We start from the raw sequence: 20,581 nt of genomic DNA on the forward strand, positions 1-20,581 counted from the left end.
AGCGTGCAGTATTCTCTTTTCAATATTAACATTTTGTTTGGCTCGCTACCCTTTCACTCGTGACGTAAACCCAGCCGCCTCCTCCCACTCCCACTCCCAATCCCTCTCCCCCATCCACCAAACCCTAAATCTCATACTCTCCTCTGGCCTCGCCCCATATGCCACCACTACCGACATCGTTGTCCTCCACCGCGAGGGCTTCAAGCCCGATTGCGTCGTGCGGCGGCTCCGAGACACGGACTCGTCAGTGTGATCCGCGTGCGTGAGTTCCATCACGGCATTGTCGCGCCACGTCAGCTAGCAGCCGTTAGGTTCGTTCGTGAAGCCGTTGGCAGAGGCGCTGTTCACGGAGCAGGACCAGAACGCGCAGGCCGGCGCGACGCTGTGTCTCGCCGCCACGATCGACGGAGCTCCGAATCCCTGCTTGGTGGTGTTGCTGAGCAGTCACGATTGGTCAACGCGAAAGGCCGCGACGGAGGCTCTCGTGGTTGTTGCCAATGTGGAGAGGGAGTTCCTGCTGGAGTTCAAGGCTGAGTGTATGAAGGTTTTCAAATAAATCATATATTCTGGGAAGCATACAAGCATCTTTTTTGTTTTTAGTTATCATATTGTTTCATTCATCAGTCTAAAATATGTATGAATTATACATTTTGCATAAGAATATTGTAACTTTCTTGAGTATATTCTAATCCATGTGCTTTTTACCAGAATATCTTCACGTGATACTGGAAAGACAATGGTAGATGCCTCTTTAGGTGAAATAATGACAACATGTGAGAAGATAAATTGGCTACTATCAGAGGGTGGAAGAGCAATGCTTCATAAAAGAGCCAGAGTAGAATTTCACCCTCTGGGTGTTATCGGTGCCATTGTGTGATGGAACTATCCTTTCCACAATATTTTTAACCCTATGTTGGCAGCAGTTTTTTCTGGAAATGGCATTGTGATTAAGGTAAAATGACATATATATGCTATCTGCCTATCTAGAATTGTTCATTCCATGAATGCACCACATTTTTTAAAGAATAGACATTGTTGACTGATATCTCTCATGGTATATTAACATTCATTGACAAACTTGTATCCAAACTGAGACGCTGCAAGGGTTAATACTGCTCTTACTATTTACTATAAATTTATGTTTGCAATTTAACAGAAATGTGATTCTAAATGTAGATTTCAGAAAATGCAAGTTGGTGTGGGTGCTTTTACTTCCGTATAATCCAATCAGCTCTTGCTGCCATAGGAGCTCCAGAAGACCTTGTTGAGGTTATAACAGGATATAGCCTTATTTTGCACCCATCCTTCTTCCCTTTGGTTTCATAGTTACATCTGTTCCTATAGCCTTAATTGGACTTTTCTTACCAGGTTTGCTGAAACAGGAGAAGCACTGGTAACTTCTGCTAACAAAGTCATTTTTGTAGGATCCCGTTGGGTTGGTAAGATGGTACGATCCTTTGGCCTACCAAATTGGTATATCATTTCCTCTCATCTCTAACTTCTGGTCTATATAATAATAATATAGTAATTTTGTTTCCAATTCTACAAAATATTTTTTTGAATTTCACAGTAAATGTTAAATAAATAAATTATACAGAACTCATTAAATGAGGATGTGTACTCTGTTACAGCAAGGATTGACTTGTTTTAAAATAAAAACTGGTACTGCATGTCAAACTATAAAATTCTAAAATTTTAATTATGAAAAGATTAGTGTCTTAGCTTTCTAAAAAAATTAACCCCATGCTATTTGGAGACCTAGAGCTCAAGTTATGCAGTAGTTACTCTTTGGTGTCTAAAAGAGGATGTGTACTCTGTTACAACAAGGATTGACTTGTTTTAAAATAAAAACTGGTACTGCATGTCAAACTATAAAATTCTAAAATTTTAATTATGAAAATATTAGTGTCTTAGCTTTCTAACAAAATTAACCCCATGCTATTTGGAGACCTAGAGCTCAAGTTATGCAGTAGTTACTCTTTGGTGTCTAAAAGAGGATGTGTACTCTGTTACAGCAAGGATTGACTTGTTTTAAAATAAAAACTGGTACTGCATGTCAAACTATAAAATTCTAAAATTTTAATTATGAAAATATTAGTGTCTTAGCTTTCTAACAAAATTAACCCCATGCTATTTGGAGACCTAGAGCTCAAGTTATGCAGTAGTTACTCTTTGGTGTCTAAAAGAGGATGTGTACTCTGTTACAGCAAGGATTGACTTGTTTTAAAATAAAAACTGGTACTGCATGTCAAACTATAAAATTCTAAAATTTTAATTATGAAAATATTAGTGTCTTAGCTTTCTAACAAAATTAACCCCATGCTATTTGGAGACCTAGAGCTCAAGTTATGTAGTAGTTAGTCTTTGGTGTCTAAGAGAGGATGTGTACTCTGTTACAGCAAGGATTGACTTGTTTTAAAATAAAAATTGGTACTGCATGTCAAACTATAAAATTCTAAAATTTTAATTATGAAAATCTTAGTGTCTTAGCTTTCTAACAAAATTAACCCCATGCTATTTGGAGACCTAGAGCTCAAGTTATGCAGTAGTTACTCTTTGGTGTCTAAGAGAGGATGTGTACTCTGTTACAGCAAGGATTGACTTGTTTTAAAATAAAAACTGGTACTGCATGTCAAAATATAAAATTCTCAAATTTTAATTATAAAAAGCTTAGTGTCTTAGCTTTCTAACAAAATTAACCCCATGTATTTGGAGATTTAAAGCTCAAGTTATGTAGTAGTTACTATTTGGTGTCTTAGAGAGGATGTCTAATAAGCCAGAAAAATGCTATCAATAGGGCAAAGCAGAAATACATTCAACGCATGGGTCCTACAAACTTTGCAAGGATTCGTGCAAAATTGGTATTATATTTATGTTTATATGTGCAAAACAATAAATTCTTGTACCTCTTGTGCATTTCTTATTATTCAATCTCTAATTTATGTAGCAAGAAAAGAAGAATGGAGATGATGTTTCTCAAGTAGTGAATCTGCTGAACAAGCTTTTCAATCAATCTTTGGCAAAGAAAAACCCGGTAGAGTTCGAGGTTTGGGAAGACTTGATAATGAAGATCAACCTTATGATGATGAAGAGACTGAATGATGTTATTTACATGGATGGATGACTAGCTATGTATAATATTCCTAGATGACACTTTATTTTGAAATTTAGAAATTTTATATAAACTTTGACATCTTTGGATGATTTTATTTGGAGTTTTATGCTTTTGAATTGTCATATACTTGGAACTAATTAATGCAAGTCAATTTTACATGTGTTTGGATTTCATTTTATAATTTATTTTATTATTTTTTGAGGATGAAATCAATTATTTATTATATATATATATGTATGATTTCACATGATATATATATATATATATATATATATATATATATATATATATTACATTCATAACCATTTAAAAATAGTATATGGTGAAGATTATTGCTTAAATAATGGTGTGTTATTACCAATATTATAAGTCAATATAAAAATAACCGTTGCACGTTTATTTAGACAACATTTACAAAATTGTAACTTAAATTTAGTCTAAATTGTTGTCTATATTATCTCATAGACAACCTTAAAATTTTTTTTCCTAATGTCACTAGCAATGGTCATAAAAGTGTTGCCTATAAAAAAAGCCTACATTTCTAAAACCGTTCTTTAAAAATTTATAGTGTTGCCTTAAATAAAAAAAAAACCGTTGCTAATGAAGACCATGAAAACCGTTCCAGGAAGTTTAGGTAACGGTTTTTTTTGACATCGTGGGCATAGTCCAAAAAACCGTTGCTTATTAGAATAGGCAACGGTTGATAAATCCACGCTTGACAAACCGTTGCCAAACCGTTCCCTAAACTTTCAGGAACGGTTTTTTAGCTTTCAACAACGATTTTTTATTGTTGTCATAGACAACAAATGTTGTAGTGAGCATTGCTTGTTAGTAGTAATAGAAGAACATTTCGAAACAAGTAGTTGCTAAGACTTTTTCATCCTACTCTCCATTCTCGGTAGCACGATAACACACAGTAAGGCACCTAAATTGAAATACGTTCGTATGCTAGTCTAAATAAAAAGAACCCAGGATTTGATGGTTAATTCCACCGTAAACACCCGTTTATAAATGGGGCAGGGGTGGGTATGATGATATTCATACCCGCGGGTACCCGTTTAATAATATTTCTTAAATATTCTAATTATCATTGTACCATATAACCCTAAAATTACACTTTTTCATCTTATTTTTTTACAAAAGTGAGGTTGATGAAGTTACCAACATGTGTTAAGCATGTTACAGAATTATGTTGGATATAATTTGATTAATTTTCTAGCTTTGATTTGACCAATAAAATTTATGTATTTTAAGTTGTTTACTTTCGTTTAGAATTATGAGATTGAATTATTGTAGCTTTGTGATGATACTTTAAACTTATTTGTGAGATTGATGTATTTTAAGTTATTGATTATCTTACATTTTTATTATTATTTCAACAAAATTAACGTTAAATACAAGTTTAAAATTAACATTAAATTTTTATTTTTAATATTTCAATGATATTAAATATAGACTTAAAATTATTTGAATATAATTTTTTTAATTTTTTAAAAATTTATAAATATCCATAGATATCCGTGGATATTCAAGAAATTCATGGATACCTGCTCAATGGATACCCGCGCAGATATGGGGTGGGTATGGAGACAATTTTCATCTAACAGGGCAAGGGCAGATTTACTATTACCCGCCCCCATGGAACCTCATTGCCATCCCTAGTTACGATAAGCACCACAACAGCAATATTATGTCATAATTATGGTTACAGACCGCAATTTAAAACCTTGTTCAAACAAATGGTGGAATGAACTTTTAACTTTTTCAAAATTGATCGGAAATTGTAAAATTTAATGGTCTGCTTATTTAATAAATTTCATTAATGATTTTTTAATTTTCAACTAATATATGAAACAAAGTGTAACGCTAGTTATCATCGTCTGTGAGAGTTGTAGTAACACAACACCGTTACATTCGGTGATAGCACTATTGTCAGCATTGTTGTTGATGTGGTAATTATGGTGGTATAGTATCATCACCTCTAATTAATTATGTGAAGCGATTCGTGCAGTCACCTTTCATTACTTATACTTAGATGAAAAATGGTGGACTTTCTAAAGGCACAAACAATGAATTATTGATTGAGGTCATTCATATTATAAGTTGTGGCTATGAAGAAAATTGAATGGAGCAAAGAGATTGGATGGGTTTATGGATCAGTCACAAAACATACTTTGACTAAATTTCATATGCATTACAGAGGATGGAAATCAGTATATTGCATACAACAAGCAACATTTAAAGGATCTGCTCCATTGCTCCAAGTTTTGAGGTGGACTCTTGGTTCTGATGAGATTTTCCTCGGTCACCGTTGTCGCTTGGGGTATGGCTATGGAGGAAAACTAAAGTACTTAGAGAGGTTGGCTTCCACTATCAACATTGTTTATCCATTCCCTTTCACCCATTTGTTTGCAGACTGCAAAATTTCAGCAATGGGTTTCTGAACTGGAAAATTCATCATTTTCACATTCACCAACCTTGCTAGCATTTGGTTTATGACTCTACTTATCTCCATCATTTTAATTGGTGCAATGGAGTGGAGTTACCTTTAAAGACTAGTAGCGCCATGAGCAGTTCTGGATGATTGGAGGGAAACAAAGTTAAAGAAGTCACTGCACTGTATGTTTTAATGAAAATTCAGGTTGTAGCTGCACAAACAACAAATGTGGCAGATGTTAATTGTATAACTTACACTTGTAAGACTTGCTTGTTTCTTTCAAGTATTTTAAGGACACTAACGACAAGGTCCAAGTAAAGCATAAGGAAATCATAGTTAAACCATGTAGATTAATAGAATGACATCAAAATATTATATAATTTATATTTTTATTCTCTAATTATTAGATAGTGACAGTTAGAGATAATCTTTATAACTATTAGATTATTATAAATAATATATTCTCTTAACTCGTGGGATATCAATGAAAATATTTAAGTTCATCATTATCTTTTCTGCAGTTTTTAAATGGTATATTTTAAGGTAGGACTAGTTATAACTTTTTAAGCTTCTTAACAGATCAATTAGAGGGACCAGCTAGAAAGAAAAAAAATTATGAAAATGATAACGAAACATAAAGAGTGTTAGTAACACACCTCTTAATATATATATATATTTTTATTAATTAAAATTTATTAAAAAATTATAAAATTAAAAGAAAGTCATTAAATAAGGTGTAATATTTACTAAATTTTATGATTTGTAATAAAATATTCAATTAATCAAAAAATATATTTAAATAAATGTGTTATAAAATATATATATTTAGCTTAAATTTTTTTAATATAAATACAGCATCATATTATATAACCAAATAACGTGGAAGAAAACAAAAAAAGAACGAAACATAAAGTATAGAAATTATGATATAAATCAGAATAAGTGTAAAAAAATATTTATATAAAAAAAATTGTTCAAAGCAAAGAGATATAAGAAGGGGAGAAAGTAGAATAATATTATTAATGCATATGACGGAATATCAGAACTCAGAAGCCGCCCAAGAAAAAAAAAATAATAAAACGGTCGACAAAAATGAATATTATAAAAATATAAGACCATACATGTTCTGTCTTCACAGTTCCCGAGAATACTAATCCCTGCCCAAAGGAAAGGAAAGGAAAAATGGCTCTTCTGCAATCACTTCAAGAGCAATGGCCGCCATATAAGCTAAGTTCAACTTCAACCCGTTACCTAACTGTTTTCTTCTGCTTCGTTACTTTCCTTGTGTTTATGGTTAAGCTAAGAAGAAGAAACAAGTTAAATCTGCCTCCATCGCCACCCAAGTTCCCCATAATTGGGAACCTCCATCAACTAGGAACACTCCCACACCGCTCCTTCCACGCACTCGCACACAAATATGGCCCTCTTATGATGCTGCAACTTGGCCAAGTTCCAACCCTCGTGGTCTCATCAGCTGACGTGGCCAATGAAATAATGAGAACGCACGATGTTGTTTTCTCCAACCGTCCACAACCTACGGCTGCAAGAATCTTTCTTTACGGATGCAACGATGTGGGGTTTGCGCCCTACGGCGAAGAGTGGCGACAGAAGAAGAAGACATGCGTGGTGGAGCTTTTCAGCGTGAAAAAGGTGCGGTCGTTTTGGTCCGTGAGGGAAGAGGTTGTGGCGGAGCTGGTGGAAGGCATACGCGAAGCGCGTGGCAGCGGTGAAAAGGCGCGTGTGAATCTGAGTGAGATGCTGATTGCGGCTTCGAACAACATCGTGTCTAGATGCGTTCTTGGACGGAAGTGTGATGATGCACAGGGTGGTGGGTTTGGAGTGCTTGGGAGAAAGATTATGAGACTCTTCACTGCTTTCAGCGTCGGTGATTTCTTCCCCTCGTTGGCTTGGGTTGATTCTCTCACTGGCCTCGTTCCGGAAATGAAGGCGACGTTTCTGGAAGTAGATGCTTTCTTTGATGAGGTGATTAAAGAACACGAGAGCAGAAAAACCAAGAACCATGAGTCCGATGCTGTGGACTTCGTGGGAACACTGCTTCAGCTTCAACAGAATGGGAGGCTTGATTTCCAGCTCAACCGAGACAACCTCAAAGCAATCCTAATGGTGCGTCTTTTTTTTTATGGCCAAAACTTACGTAGAGTTACTTATATTAGAATTTTATCTTAATATTATGCAATTATATTTAATATAAATCTCATTACTATATAATATTTATATTATAAAATTTTAAAAAATAACACCGACAACACCTATAATGTTGTAAGTAAGTTTTCTCGTTTCTTATTTTTGTTTTGGCAATTTTTTTTTACAAGTTTTGTTTAGGAGATACCAAAACTCTATTATATTTTTTAAGCATGTTTTAATATTTATTATTTAACCTTCATTAATTTATAATTTTTTAAATAATAGCCTTCAGCCTATTTAAATATGCTTTATTTCTTTACCGGTTTCATTTTCATTTTTTCTCTTTTTTTTGGTGCATCTCGGGTTCCAGTGCTCTAAAACCTATTCTCCCTACCAAAACTTCCATCAAAGACCGTAACTTTCTCGTGTACCCTATGTTCCTACCCGTTTCATTTTTATTTTTCCTTTTTTTTCTAGTGCATATCTGGCAAGTACCTCCCATTCTCTCCTCCGCTGCTGGACAATCAATTCTCCCAATGAAAAGTACTATTTGCTTCTTCTGTTTATTTCCAAGTTGCTGCATGGGTTAAAAAGGCTGCGTCTTTGACTTGGAATTGTGAATGGGGTTTCGGGTTATGTGAAGAGGAACAGATCGGCGACGTTTTTTCTTTTGGCATTTTAAGTGGGAATAAGAAGTGGATTTTGGTTTGTAGAGAGAGAAAGTGAAGAGAGAGTGAGAGAGGTTGAGGTTTATGATGTACGGAACTTTGTGTAGCAATCGCAGAGGGTGGTGGTGTTTCGGTGAATCTCTCACATGGAATAGTGCTTTTCGAAGTGGGTTTTGGTTTGCAGAGAGAGAAAGTGAAGAGAGAGTGAAAGAGATTGAGGTTTATGATGTACGAAACTTTGTGTAGCGATCGTAGAGAGTGGTGGCGTTTTGGTGAATGTCTCACATGGAATGGTGCTTTTCATAGGAAAAATAGATTGTCGAACAGTGGAGGAAAGAATGGGAGGTGTTTGCCAGAGATGTGTCATAGAGGAGGAAAAATGAAAATGAAACGGGTAGGGTGATGAAGAAGATAAATCATATTTAAATAGACTGGAGACTATTATTTAAAATGTTATAAATTAACGAGGATTAAATAATAAATATTAAAATATTCTTAAAAATATAAATTCTGACAAAATTAATACATGTCATCATTCATGTGATCTTAATCACAGAAAATTTTGGTACCCCTAAACAAAACTTGAAAAAAAAAAAAAGCCTTTCGTTTTATAATGTTATCATCTGGTGGAAATTTAAGTGTCCAGATAAACAAAGCTATATTTTAATGAAAGTCTGACCTACAACAGTATATTACTTAATTACAACAAAAACTTATTTATCTCATACAGATATTTATTGAATGTCAAAAATGTAGTCTAATTATTTTAAAATTCTATTTTGATGGTTTAATTTATATAAGTTCTATAGAAAGATAAAATAGACTTATGGGTTTATATAGACGATGTATCGAAGTATTAAAATATTATTATTAATAATTATATATTATATATAAATATTAGTTATAAATTGATAAAATATTATGATATGTAATATAGACTGACTTATCAGGTTTTTTTAAATGCTAAAAAATTGATTCTTTTAGTTAAATTTATTTTGGAAATATATATGTCTGATTTTCTTAATAAATATAGGTCACATTAGTCTATGTGTTAAATAGGTTAAACTGTCTGATTTCTTTCCACTCCAACTAATTAACAAGAAGTTAATTCTCTTAAACAAATTTAGAATACATTCTTTCAAACATATGTTTTGCACTTCTACTATTGGCGAAATTGATTAGAAATTGTAAAATTGGATGGTCTGCATTCATTTAATAAATTTCATTGATGATTCTGTAACTTTTAATTAACTAATAATAGTGAATTTATTACAAATAGTGTAATGTTAGTGTTATACATACATGCACACATATAGCAAAAGAGAAAATTTATCAAATGATAATGATTTTTTTAGGTGAGAATAAAAATTATCAATCTCATTGATCATTAGATTCAAATAGAAAATTAAAATTAAAAGAATCTCATAAAAATTCACTAATGTAGTGGTGGTGGTATCATCACTATCACCAACAACCTTATCGTTGATAACAACTAATAATAGTAAAGATAATTATGGTAGCAATAATAACAATGACAGTAGTAAAAACATGTGGTCTCTATTATCATCATCACTATCAATATTATTATCATCACCATTATCAATAAGGGTGCATTCTTAGTATCATTTACCACAACTATTATTACTTGCAAACTATTGTTGCAACCAGCATCACCATTATCTTTAGTGATACTAGTGACACATTATCATTATTGTTATTGTCGTTGTTATCACTAGTAACAATTGTATAATGCACTATTGTCATCATTGTTGGCAATGGTAGTGCTTGTGGTGATAGTACCACCACCTCCACTTATGATAATTTTTAAAAGGATTTTTTTTAATTTCAACCTTCCATTTGAATTTAAGGATTAAAATTAATCATTTGATTTAAAGAAGTCATTCTCAACCTTTCATTTGAATTTGAGGATCAAGATGAATTATTTTGATCTAAGGAAGTCATTCTCATATAATACGTGTATATATATATATATATTTGTGTGTGTGAAATTGCTAACCAGTACCTTAAAAAGCTCTAATTACGAAATTAAACTTTAATAATTTTTTTTTGTTAGGAAGTATAATAGAGCACACTCCCACGATATTTTCAATACAACATCAACATGGTCTTCAGTAAAACAAATGATTTTTTTACAAGTGGCTTAAGGACTCTAATTAGCAGGAGGATAGGACACACACATATGTGAGGACACTAATTAATGGGATACACATACAAATTTGTGTATTTGTAAGACATCATAATGGGTTCTCTATCACAATAGAATTAATTAAAAACAACTAACTCAATTACTTTTCTCATACTTGAAAATTTGTCTTATGTTGCTCATAATTAGAATCGGGAATAGTACTACTCAAATAATAAATTAATTGCATATCTAAAATTGATCAGTAAAAGAAAGATATATAAATATTTAACTTCAAATTCTATATTAATTTCAGGACATGATAATCGGTGGAAGCGACACTACTTCAACGAATCTAGAATGGGCTATTGCAGAGCTCCTTAAAAATCCAAATACCATGAAGAAAGCTCAAGAAGAGGTAAGAAGAGTTGTGGGAATCAATTCAAGAGTGGATGAAAATTGTGTGAATCAAATGAACTACTTAAAATGTGTAGTCAAAGAAACTATGAGATTACATCCACCCGTTCCACTTTTGCTTGCTCGAGAGACTGCATCTAGTGTGAAATTAAGAGAGTACGATATTCCCCCAAAAACAATGGTGTTTATCAATGCATGGTCAATCCAAAGGGATCCTAAATTATGGGACAATCCTGAAGAGTTCATTCCTGAGAGATTTGAAAATAGCCAAGTTGATCTAAAAGGACAAGATTTTCAATTCATCCCTTTTGGTAGTGGGAGAAGGGCATGCCCTGCAATTTCGTTTGGGCTTACTTCAAGTGAGTATATTCTTGCCAATCTCCTATATTGGTTCAACTGGAAGATTCCTGAGAATGGTGTATTGATGCAAAGCATTGACATGAGTGAGACGAATGGACTCACTGTTAGTAAGAAAATACCTCTTCATCTTGAGCCAGAAGCATATGACATGATCATGTGATATTACATGGTTTGCTCACACTAGATTTTAGCTAATGTTAGGTCGATATGATGAAATTACAATAAATTGTATGACTCGATCACCTAAAACGATAAACAATTTATTGTTGGATTCTTGAATATTGTGTCATTTTTGTGTTTTTGAATATGTTGTCACTATTAAAGTATCATCTTTGAATAAAATTTATTTTTTTAATGGAGTGTAACTTTTGCATGAAATTTCTCTTTTTCCGTGATTGATTATTCTTATTTTAATTTTTTTCCTTCTGTTCGATGTATATTAAATTAGTTACCCATATATACTACAAGTGATATGCTTAATGAAGATGTTTTTTGTTTGTCTTTAGTGACTTTTTCGCCAGTGAATTTTTGTCTTTAGTGATCATGTTTTTCCCTTATATTTCTAGGGGTTGATAGTTTTAGAAGAAAAGGGGAATTATTGAAGATTTTGCGGAAAGCTAGTAAATAATGTGAGATAGTTTCATTGTCTTGATGTGCATATTACAATCAAAGGCTTCAACCTATTTATAGACTATGCTACGCCTCATTGTTGTCAACTTACAGAAAACAACCACTTTCCAATTCTTATTCATTTTCATGCAATTCTATTTCCCAGTGGAACTCACCGACTTCTGAACCAGCACGAGAGACATTACTCAACCAACACAACTTGAGAAAGAATGTGTGGATCAGTGCCGATATATTTATGTTTTGTCAATAGTTCCGATATTAATTTTTTTATATAAAAAAAAAAAGTAAAAAACATGTGGTATTTTTATTGAGTTGGCCAAATTTGAGTAGAGCGAAAGGGAAAGAGACGTGATTACAATCCATTGCAACTATGCAGCCTATAACATTATATTATTATTCTGTAATAATCAAATTATATCTTGCTGTCAAAATTGGAAGGGGAAACCATCTATAGGCTCACCTTCAAGTCATATAAACCAAAAGGTGTTCCCGTATGTGCCCAGCATCGATGATAATTCAGGAGTCAAGTGTTCTGAATTATCTCTTGTGATCTTTCAGCAAATGTTCTTTGGGCACGAGGAGGAATCCTTGGGCAAACAGATCACATTAACTCAAAGACAGCGGTATTTTTGTCTTCCAAATTAATCTGCATGAAGATGATGATTCTTCCTTCTGCAGCGATTAACATACCAATATGCATGCTTCTGTAGGCCCATGCCAATGAGAACCTTGAGGCTTGTGAGCATAACATAGGTCATTGCTGAGAAAAGAAGCACCCAGAAAAGCCTCCATGGAAGGGGATTGGGAGGAAGGTTTGCAGCATATACTGGAGTAAGAACTCGAATAACCTAAGAATGAGTAATTAAAGGAAAACGTGCACAGCTGTTGAATCAGCAACCAAAAAACCAGAATTAACCAAATGGATATTTAAAATCTTATATGCTTACCACACATGCTGGAGCAAGGGGAACAAAAGTCAAGTTTTTCTTTGCACCCTCAGTTTGCATATTTAGAGTCTACAGAATGGAACAGTCAAATGTCAGGCCCATATTCTTCAGAAAGCTCCATCAAAGAAAAGGGACGAAATGTTGATGCAATTTGATTGTTATAATATAAAGATTCAGAATTATACATCATTCTTATCAAAGTAATAATAAGCTTTCTCAGGCATCAGGTAAACATCACATTGGGCCAGTTTTAAACAAACAGGCCCATTATTGCTTTTGACATACTACACTTCCATGCACAAATGCAAAAGAAACTGTTTCATAGTTAAAATGAATTCACTATGGAATCAAACTGTAAAGGCAAACAGATAAAATTGAAAAAATGAAATCAATTAATGAATTGTAAAGAAAAAAGACCAAAGTTGTTTTTATAGAGAAATTGAACTGTATTTCTGTAACAAAATAGGATATAAACTTTTTGCGTTATAGCTTATTCCAGCAAAGGATTTCAAAAGGCATCTCTGGTTGAATCGTGGAGACTCTTGGTGCATTCAGATATGTTGCTTGTAAAATCAATCAAGTTTTCAGCTTTAAATTGCAATTTAAATGGAGATATAACAATTTCTTGCCGAAGTGGTTCCAGTTGTCTACACCACTTTAATAGTAAACAATCAACGTAGTATAAATAATATCAACATGAAATCAGATGATAATACCTGTTTACATAGATCTTCAAGGAACTCAGAGTATGCGATGGGCTTAATGTCATTGAATTTAGCAATGAATGAATGCTTGATAATATCAATAATCATTTCGCATACATAAACCAAGAGGATATTCTGCACCATCCAAAATATGTCAGGAACAAGCTAAACCAAACTTCTCTGATTAATGATATTATGAGTTAAAATATTTCCGAATCTTACAACGAGAAAACTTTCAAACCAGGGACCCTCTGCCTCCAGAATATTTTGAGCCAAAACGAATAAGATGAATGATGAAATGTGGAATCTCTCCACGGAATCTGCTTGTCACCACAAATAAAGGGGGGAAATAAAAAGAATGTAACTGTCAAATGCAGAACAGATATCCCTATTAAACTCTTGCTCATTTCAATAAAAAAGAACCAGATAAAAAAGTATCAGGATCTAAGATTAGATATACATGTATTGTATCGAAGTTTGCCCTATCATAAATTTTACACAATTATTTTGCTAACGGGCTATTTCATTCAAAGGAGAGTAGGGAAGTGAAGGAAAACAAAATCCTCCAAACATTGGAAGGGAGGCAAAAAATGGTGGAGATGGATTTTCCCTTTCATTTTCGCATCTCTTCCCTCCATACTTCTGAACCATACATAGGTTTTTATCAAAATCTCTCTTCACTCCCTGTCCAACAGTTAATTTTTTTTGCAAAACCTATATACAAATAATAAATGGGATCAAGACAATGCATTTTACTTTTAATGTAAACTAGAGATTAGAAAATTTTAACCCATAGAATGCCTTAAAATTATGGATTCTAATATTATAGTTAAAAAAATTACTAAAGAAGTGTTTTAGTTTTATCACATTTTAAAGATAATTTCATACATTTTTTCCCACATCCAAGTATGATTTCAAACCAGGTAGTGTAAACATTTCAATCAAGTGTTAATTCATGTCTGAATTCAAACTATAAAGAATTCACAAGGCAGACAAACAAGTTTATGCAAAGACCATGTTTGGGTACACAGGAATGATAAACTCCAATTCAATTCTTCTCTGTGCAATTAAAAGTACATGTTTGGGTACACCGGAATGATAAAGACATATCCACAATTATCTAGCAACCAGGATTTAACTAATGATTTCAAGTACCACGTGTATAAATTATATGGAATAAAGTAAAATTTCCTTCCTGAATATACAATTTTTTTCATTTTAATTTAAAAACATTTCATTCTCATTCTGTCTATTAAAATACTCATACTGATTGAGTCAAACAATTAAAAGACATATCCACAATTATCTAGCAACCAGGATTTAACTAATGATTTCAAGTACCACGTGTATAAATTATATGGAATAAAGTAAAATTTCCTTCCTGAATATACAATTTTTTTCATTTTAATTTAAAAACATTTCATTCTCATTCTGTCTATTAAAATACTCATACTGATTGAGTCAAACAATTAAAAGCAAAATCTTTCTCCTGATCATATTTATGTTTTTTTGTGCCAAAAGGAGGCAAAAATGGCTACACCCTATATTCTAGATTGAAATAAGTGTTCAAAGTAAAAATCACTCAAGCTTTAAAGTTCAAACATCAAAAAACATATGACTTGGTAGACATCATTGATAAAGGCAGGCATATAACCCTAAACAAATACTGTTAACAAAACTAGCTCAAATAGTATACTGAAAATGAGACCATAAAATTTTATATACAGGTGGCTTCCATGTTTGAATGAAATAGTACAAAAAAGAATACCAAATAAATTGAAATTAAAGAAAGAAACCATTGTAGGAAGTATAACTTACCAAAGTAAACTAAACTGTGAACATTATCCTTGCTGTATCGCTTAAAGACATTGCTTTTGATCTCAGCAAAATTATTGGACACCAGCAAAGCTAACAATGCGTTGTTGTGAGCAACTATACAGGTTGATAAAGTGATTGCCTGAGCTAATAAGATAAAAGAATGAACAAGTACGGCTAGTTAAGGAATCAAATCAGCAGCCCTGTTGTTTATTCTTTTTCCGTCACAGAAGAAAACAGTTAAACAAACAACTGGGGGAAAAAACAAAGATGAAGGATATTTGAAGCAGCCACAGCTAAAGCTTGGTCAGAAACAAATCTCCAAATCCAGAATCTCATACTTTCTGGGGGGCAATTTGCAAGTCCTTCAGCAGAAAGAAATAATGTTTGCAACACATCCCCATTAAAACTTTGACATAATTTGTCAAATATCTGCAAGAAGTTGAAAAAATCAGTTCCAAATATACAGTATAAGTTTCATTTTTGGAGCATTATGATATACAACACTTCAGCAATCAAGAGGCAACTAAAAAAGCTATGGCTGCTTGGATTACAATTTCAATACTTGTGAACTAAACTGTTCAAAACTTCAAACACCAGAAGGCCGCTGAATACCCTATGCATGTTTCAAACAACTATTACAAAATCATTTACACAATATCCGTCCTGCTCCTTTGTCACATTTTCATTTTGAGCTGTCCCAAATCTCACCTAAAGCCAATACAAGTCTGCTATTTAAGGAGATAGCATATTGATACTAATAATTTCCAAATACAGCAATATTTTATCTCATCTCATGTAAGTTTCATGGTTTACAAATTCATTACAAATCAAAATTTTATTATTCCATATTGTTTGAAATTCCCTTACTTTGTCACCACCAGATCTCGTTCACATGAATCCCATATAAAACAATTATAATTTAATTAGAATGCAGTTAGGTTTTTACACTTTCATCCAATTATGGATTTCCATATATGGCAAGATTGTTGAGTTTTGTTATAATTACTTTAAAATCATATCCAGGGTGATTTTTAGTTGGTTAGCAGTGCAAAAATCTTTATTCTGACAATGTAACAAAATTAAACTCAAATATTCACTTTGATTGAAATTTGGAAACGTGGAGAGCTAATTATTCACCATAATCCAGACTAATAAACTTATGCTCACCTCTAAAACATTGTAGACCACATATAATTTTATTGTTCCCTGACCACGGATCATGTGATATATTAAGCTGATATCTGTTGCAGCACATTTGAAAAAGGAAAAATAAAACAAAATTAGCATAATATTAAACTTGAACAATATAAAATAAGGAAATGATATAACATATACTCATGGAAGCAGAACAACTGGACCTGTTCGCTGCAAAAGAACCACTCCAGAACTCATAATAAGAAAACAGCCAAAATCTGAAATTTCCATTGTTGACAGCCTCTTGAACTGCCTGTCATGAGCATTGTTAGGCCACATAGTAATACTGCCAACCATAATAGACTAGCACAAATTTTAAAATAGAACATGGATTGGACTAAAAAAGAGAATACAAAGTCAAACCAAAGAATGTGCATATTTTGTATCAGGGAGAGATTGGTCTCATTTATTCAGCTAATTGAGAATCAGGGACTAATAAAATCTAGATACAAATTAACAACCAAGACCTGTACCAATAGAAAGTCTAATTGAACCAGCTGCTTATTTGGAATGACGTGGTTCAAGAAAAACCACTTTGTTCTGTCATTCAAAGATTTATGGCGATATCTGAAGCACTCTAAGATTGCAGTACTAGATGGAAACTGCTTACATGACAAATTTAAATTAAGGAAACGTGCTGTATGGCTAATCTATCGCCTAAATCCTCACATCAACTTGCATGCACAACTAACATTTTATTACAAAAGGGGGATTGAGAAAATGTGGCAAACCTTGTCTTTAGAAGCCTCCAAATAGTCATCATGATCCTCGCTGGCATAACAGTTAATAATGAAAGAAATGAATCGAAGCAGACAAAGAAGCCAACATCTATAAGCTGCAATTGCATTCCACGTTTAAGATACAACACAAAATGTAGAATGCCTTAGTAGAAATATACAACTATAGGTTGGCTTTTAAACATTAGATGGAAGGTTTAGTTTTACACTTTTTCCCCAAAACCTGTGAACTTATTCTGATTATTTTGAATGTAAACACAAGCAGTTCAGCCTGGAGTGGAAGATCCATGGCTAACAACACAAAACTGTAACCAGGGTTCCTTTTTATTTCTTTTTGCTAATTAACAGAGAAAAGGAAGTATACCAATTCGCATCTCCACGGCAAGCGGAAGATAGTGTCATAAACTTTCTCTCGTTCTTTTTCATTCCCAAGGGTGGTTGTGCTCCGTAAAGAATTTCCATTGTGCATTTCCTCCAAAAAGTATGCTACAGGAGACTTGTCCACTGAAAACACATCTGACATCAAAACACACCACTGGGTAAGAAAATCAATCAACAAATCGCTTCAAGCGAAGAGGACCACACAAGACCATTTAACTATTTTTCATTCATAAATGAGCATCTGGAGAGCAAAATTAATAAGAAAACAGGCAAAATCTTGTATTCCTGTCTAAACCGCCTATCGTTTTTCACTGTCAAGCAAGATCTTAAAAAACGGTCCGACAGTGCAATTGCAGCCGCAACGTTATTGTTCCGCCACTTCAATAACGGCCACATTTCTCTGCAATTTTCTGTATTATTAATGTTTTTAGGGTCTTGACAACTGCAATTTTGCAATATCAAAATTTACGACCCAACAGTAATTTAAATGTTGTGATCATTCAGTCAATGTTTGTAATAGCCAATTAGCCATGCCACCAACATATTAGACGCATGGGGACACAGAGCCAACCCAACCTCCATTTATTCTGACATTGCACCTTAGAAGCCGGTGCATAACTTCTAATGTTGCAACAAATTAAGCTGCATTTTGATCATCTATTGAATTATAGCGTGAATTTTTAATCATTTCATGAGATGCAGTGTGAATCATGCAGAGCAAGGACCATTATAACACTCACAATTCGGATCATCCGCCATGAGACGCTTCCAGTCCAACGATTCCACCGTCTCCAATTTCGTAGCCACATTCCTATCAGGCTCGTTCGTCGCTTTCTCCACCGGACTCGCACTCGCACTCGCACTCGCACTCACACCACCATCCTCCTTCCCAGTCCCACCCTCGTCGTGCGCCACCGAAGCCGCCAAATCCTCAGAGGCACTACTCACGTTTCTCTGCCTCAATTCGCCAAAATTAAACCCCTCGATGCCGCCGCGCACGGCCGTCGGAGCCTCACGATCCTCCTCGCGCGCCGCCGCAACCGCGCACACGCTCTCTTCGCGCACCTCCTCGTACACGACGCTCCCCCCGCCGGCGCAGTACCTGCTAGCGTTGAGCTCGAATCCGTTGCAGGCTTCTCCGTTTCGGAAGGGCGCCGAATGCGGATCGAAGGATTGGGCGCGATCGAGAAGCTTCTTTTTCCTCTTGGAGGCGCGGTTCTTGCGCTTCTTGCGGCTGCGCTCGGTCGTTGGATCCGATTCGTCGTCGGCGGAGAGGCTCCGGCCCAGGACCTCGAAGGAGAGCTTTCTGGTGGCGCCGTTTCGCGACGCCATGCGCGAACGGAAAACGGAGTTTGAAATCGATTGCTAAAGAAACGGCGAAAGCGAAAAGAGAGTGATTGGTGTTTTGTTACATGTCGTGAATTGGAAGGTTGAATTGCGGTTTTGGCGTGGCTTGATTGATTCGTCTTTGCGGAAAGTGAGAACCACTGTCTCTGTTCGTTTCTTCTACAACTCTTGCTTTCCTTCGCGCTCTCATCCCACTGCTCCTCTTATTCCTCACCGTATCACTAGTATCAATATTTTTCAATCACCTTTTTTTTTACTATACTTAATACCAAAATGCTGCCATTTATGTTTCTATCACATTAAATAATATTAATTACTTTTTTTTATAACTTAAAAAGGAGTATATTTTTTTACAAATTTTATTTTTGGCTATAATTTTTACATTATCATCGGATTATATATTATCAACTCAATTGTCGTATAATTTATAAATGTATAAGAGTTTTAGATTTAAATTTTGGTGTTGTAATTATAATTCTGATGAATAAAAAAATTTCATTTATTATATGATTGAAGCATCCAATAATAACAGATTTTAACAAACGTTGTATAACTTAAAATATGGTGTAAACCGAGTAATATACAAAGGGTCTGTGTTCTAACTTTAATGTAATTTTAATAAATGAAAAAAAATTGTTGTATAACTTAAGTAACCTTAATTATTTTAAACATTATAAAAGGATCTGTTTTAATTTTTTTATGATCAACCACAGAACCTATAATTCTAGGATGGAGAGGATTTGGGGTATGCCTATTGAGAGCCAACCACCTTCGGAACATCCGGATGCGGGCGTTGGGGGTCTCAAGACGAGTCAGACATTGACCTTTAAGGAGAAGGTACTAGGTGCTCCGGCGAAGCGGCCAGCTGTTCGAGATCTTATTCAGGAGGGGGCGATGACGTTGAAATTTGAGGGTGGAGATCGGTTGCTACCTAAATTTAGCATTACGGCGCCCACCCTTAAACAGTTGTGTGAACCATGGGAACAGTGTCTAGTGATCAAGTTGCTAGGGAGAGAGGTGGGGTTCTTAACCTTGCGGGACCGGCTACCTGCTTTGTGGAAGATTCAAGGAGGTTTCGAGCTGCTGGACGTGTCAAATGGTTACTTCATGGTGAAGTTTGATCTGGAGGCGGATAGGGAAAGGGTCATGCACTGGGGCCCGTGGATGCTCTTTGACCACTATCTGATTGTGAGACCATGGTCCCTGGAGTTCGTTGCGTCAGCAACAAAAGTCGATAGTACTCTCGTATGGATCCGGTTTCCAGGTCTCGGAGTTATGTTCTATGATGAGAGTGTTCTCCTAACAATTGCTTCAGCTATAGGGAAACCAGTCAAGGTGGACCTTAACACCCTGAACATGACTCGAGGTAGGTTTGCACGGGCCTGTGTCGAGATTAATTTAGAGGAACCAGTTGTAGGAAGGTTTTTTCTCAATGGTGTGTGGTATAATGTGGAATATGAGGGATTACATTTGCTGTGCTCGTCGTGCGGTTGCTATGGACATGTGTTACAGAACTGCCCACACGCAGCTAGGTCGGA

General features: G+C 34.6%; 2 protein-coding genes and 1 long non-coding RNA gene across 8 annotated transcripts; 2 read left to right on the forward strand and 1 right to left on the reverse strand.

Moving 5' to 3' along the window:
• The first annotated feature begins 31 nt into the window (after nucleotides 1-31).
• Nucleotides 32-3,273, forward strand: LOC114914942 (uncharacterized). Of its 6 annotated transcripts, XR_014434495.1 has the most exons (6): nucleotides 32-544; nucleotides 709-952; nucleotides 1,177-1,269; nucleotides 1,369-1,473; nucleotides 2,798-2,861; nucleotides 2,948-3,273. It is a non-coding gene; the product is annotated as an uncharacterized LOC114914942 (long non-coding RNA). The 6 variants fall into 6 exon arrangements; XR_014434496.1 differs by having other exon boundaries at nucleotides 32-536; nucleotides 2,798-3,273; XR_014434491.1 differs by having other exon boundaries at nucleotides 35-544; nucleotides 2,798-3,273.
• Nucleotides 3,274-6,630: 3,357 nt separating this feature from the next.
• LOC109797666 (cytochrome P450 71A1) lies at nucleotides 6,631-11,640 on the forward strand. Its single transcript, XM_020357775.3, has 2 exons — nucleotides 6,631-7,676; nucleotides 10,825-11,640. Exons 1-2 carry the CDS (start codon nucleotides 6,735-6,737, stop codon nucleotides 11,443-11,445), a joined length of 1,563 nt encoding a protein of 520 aa, XP_020213364.1. The 5' UTR covers nucleotides 6,631-6,734; the 3' UTR covers nucleotides 11,446-11,640.
• Nucleotides 11,641-12,200: 560 nt separating this feature from the next.
• On the reverse strand, nucleotides 12,201-19,278 carry POD1 (POLLEN DEFECTIVE IN GUIDANCE-like protein). The gene is made up of 11 exons (XM_083076624.1): nucleotides 18,437-19,278; nucleotides 17,680-17,831; nucleotides 17,310-17,413; nucleotides 16,743-16,831; nucleotides 16,552-16,625; nucleotides 15,663-15,813; nucleotides 15,385-15,552; nucleotides 13,789-13,886; nucleotides 13,579-13,701; nucleotides 12,863-12,931; nucleotides 12,201-12,763 (listed from the first exon to the last, which is right to left on the reverse strand). Exons 1-11 carry the CDS (start codon nucleotides 19,026-19,028, stop codon nucleotides 12,557-12,559), a joined length of 1,827 nt encoding a protein of 608 aa, XP_082932750.1. The 5' UTR covers nucleotides 19,029-19,278; the 3' UTR covers nucleotides 12,201-12,556.
• Nucleotides 19,279-20,581: the final 1,303 nt, after the last annotated feature.

Source organism: Cajanus cajan, chromosome 6 (assembly GCF_000230855.2).
Source record: "Cajanus cajan strain Asha chromosome 6, NIPB_CcT2T_4, whole genome shotgun sequence".
In the NCBI taxonomy this organism is placed as follows: Eukaryota; Viridiplantae; Streptophyta; class Magnoliopsida; order Fabales; family Fabaceae; genus Cajanus; species Cajanus cajan.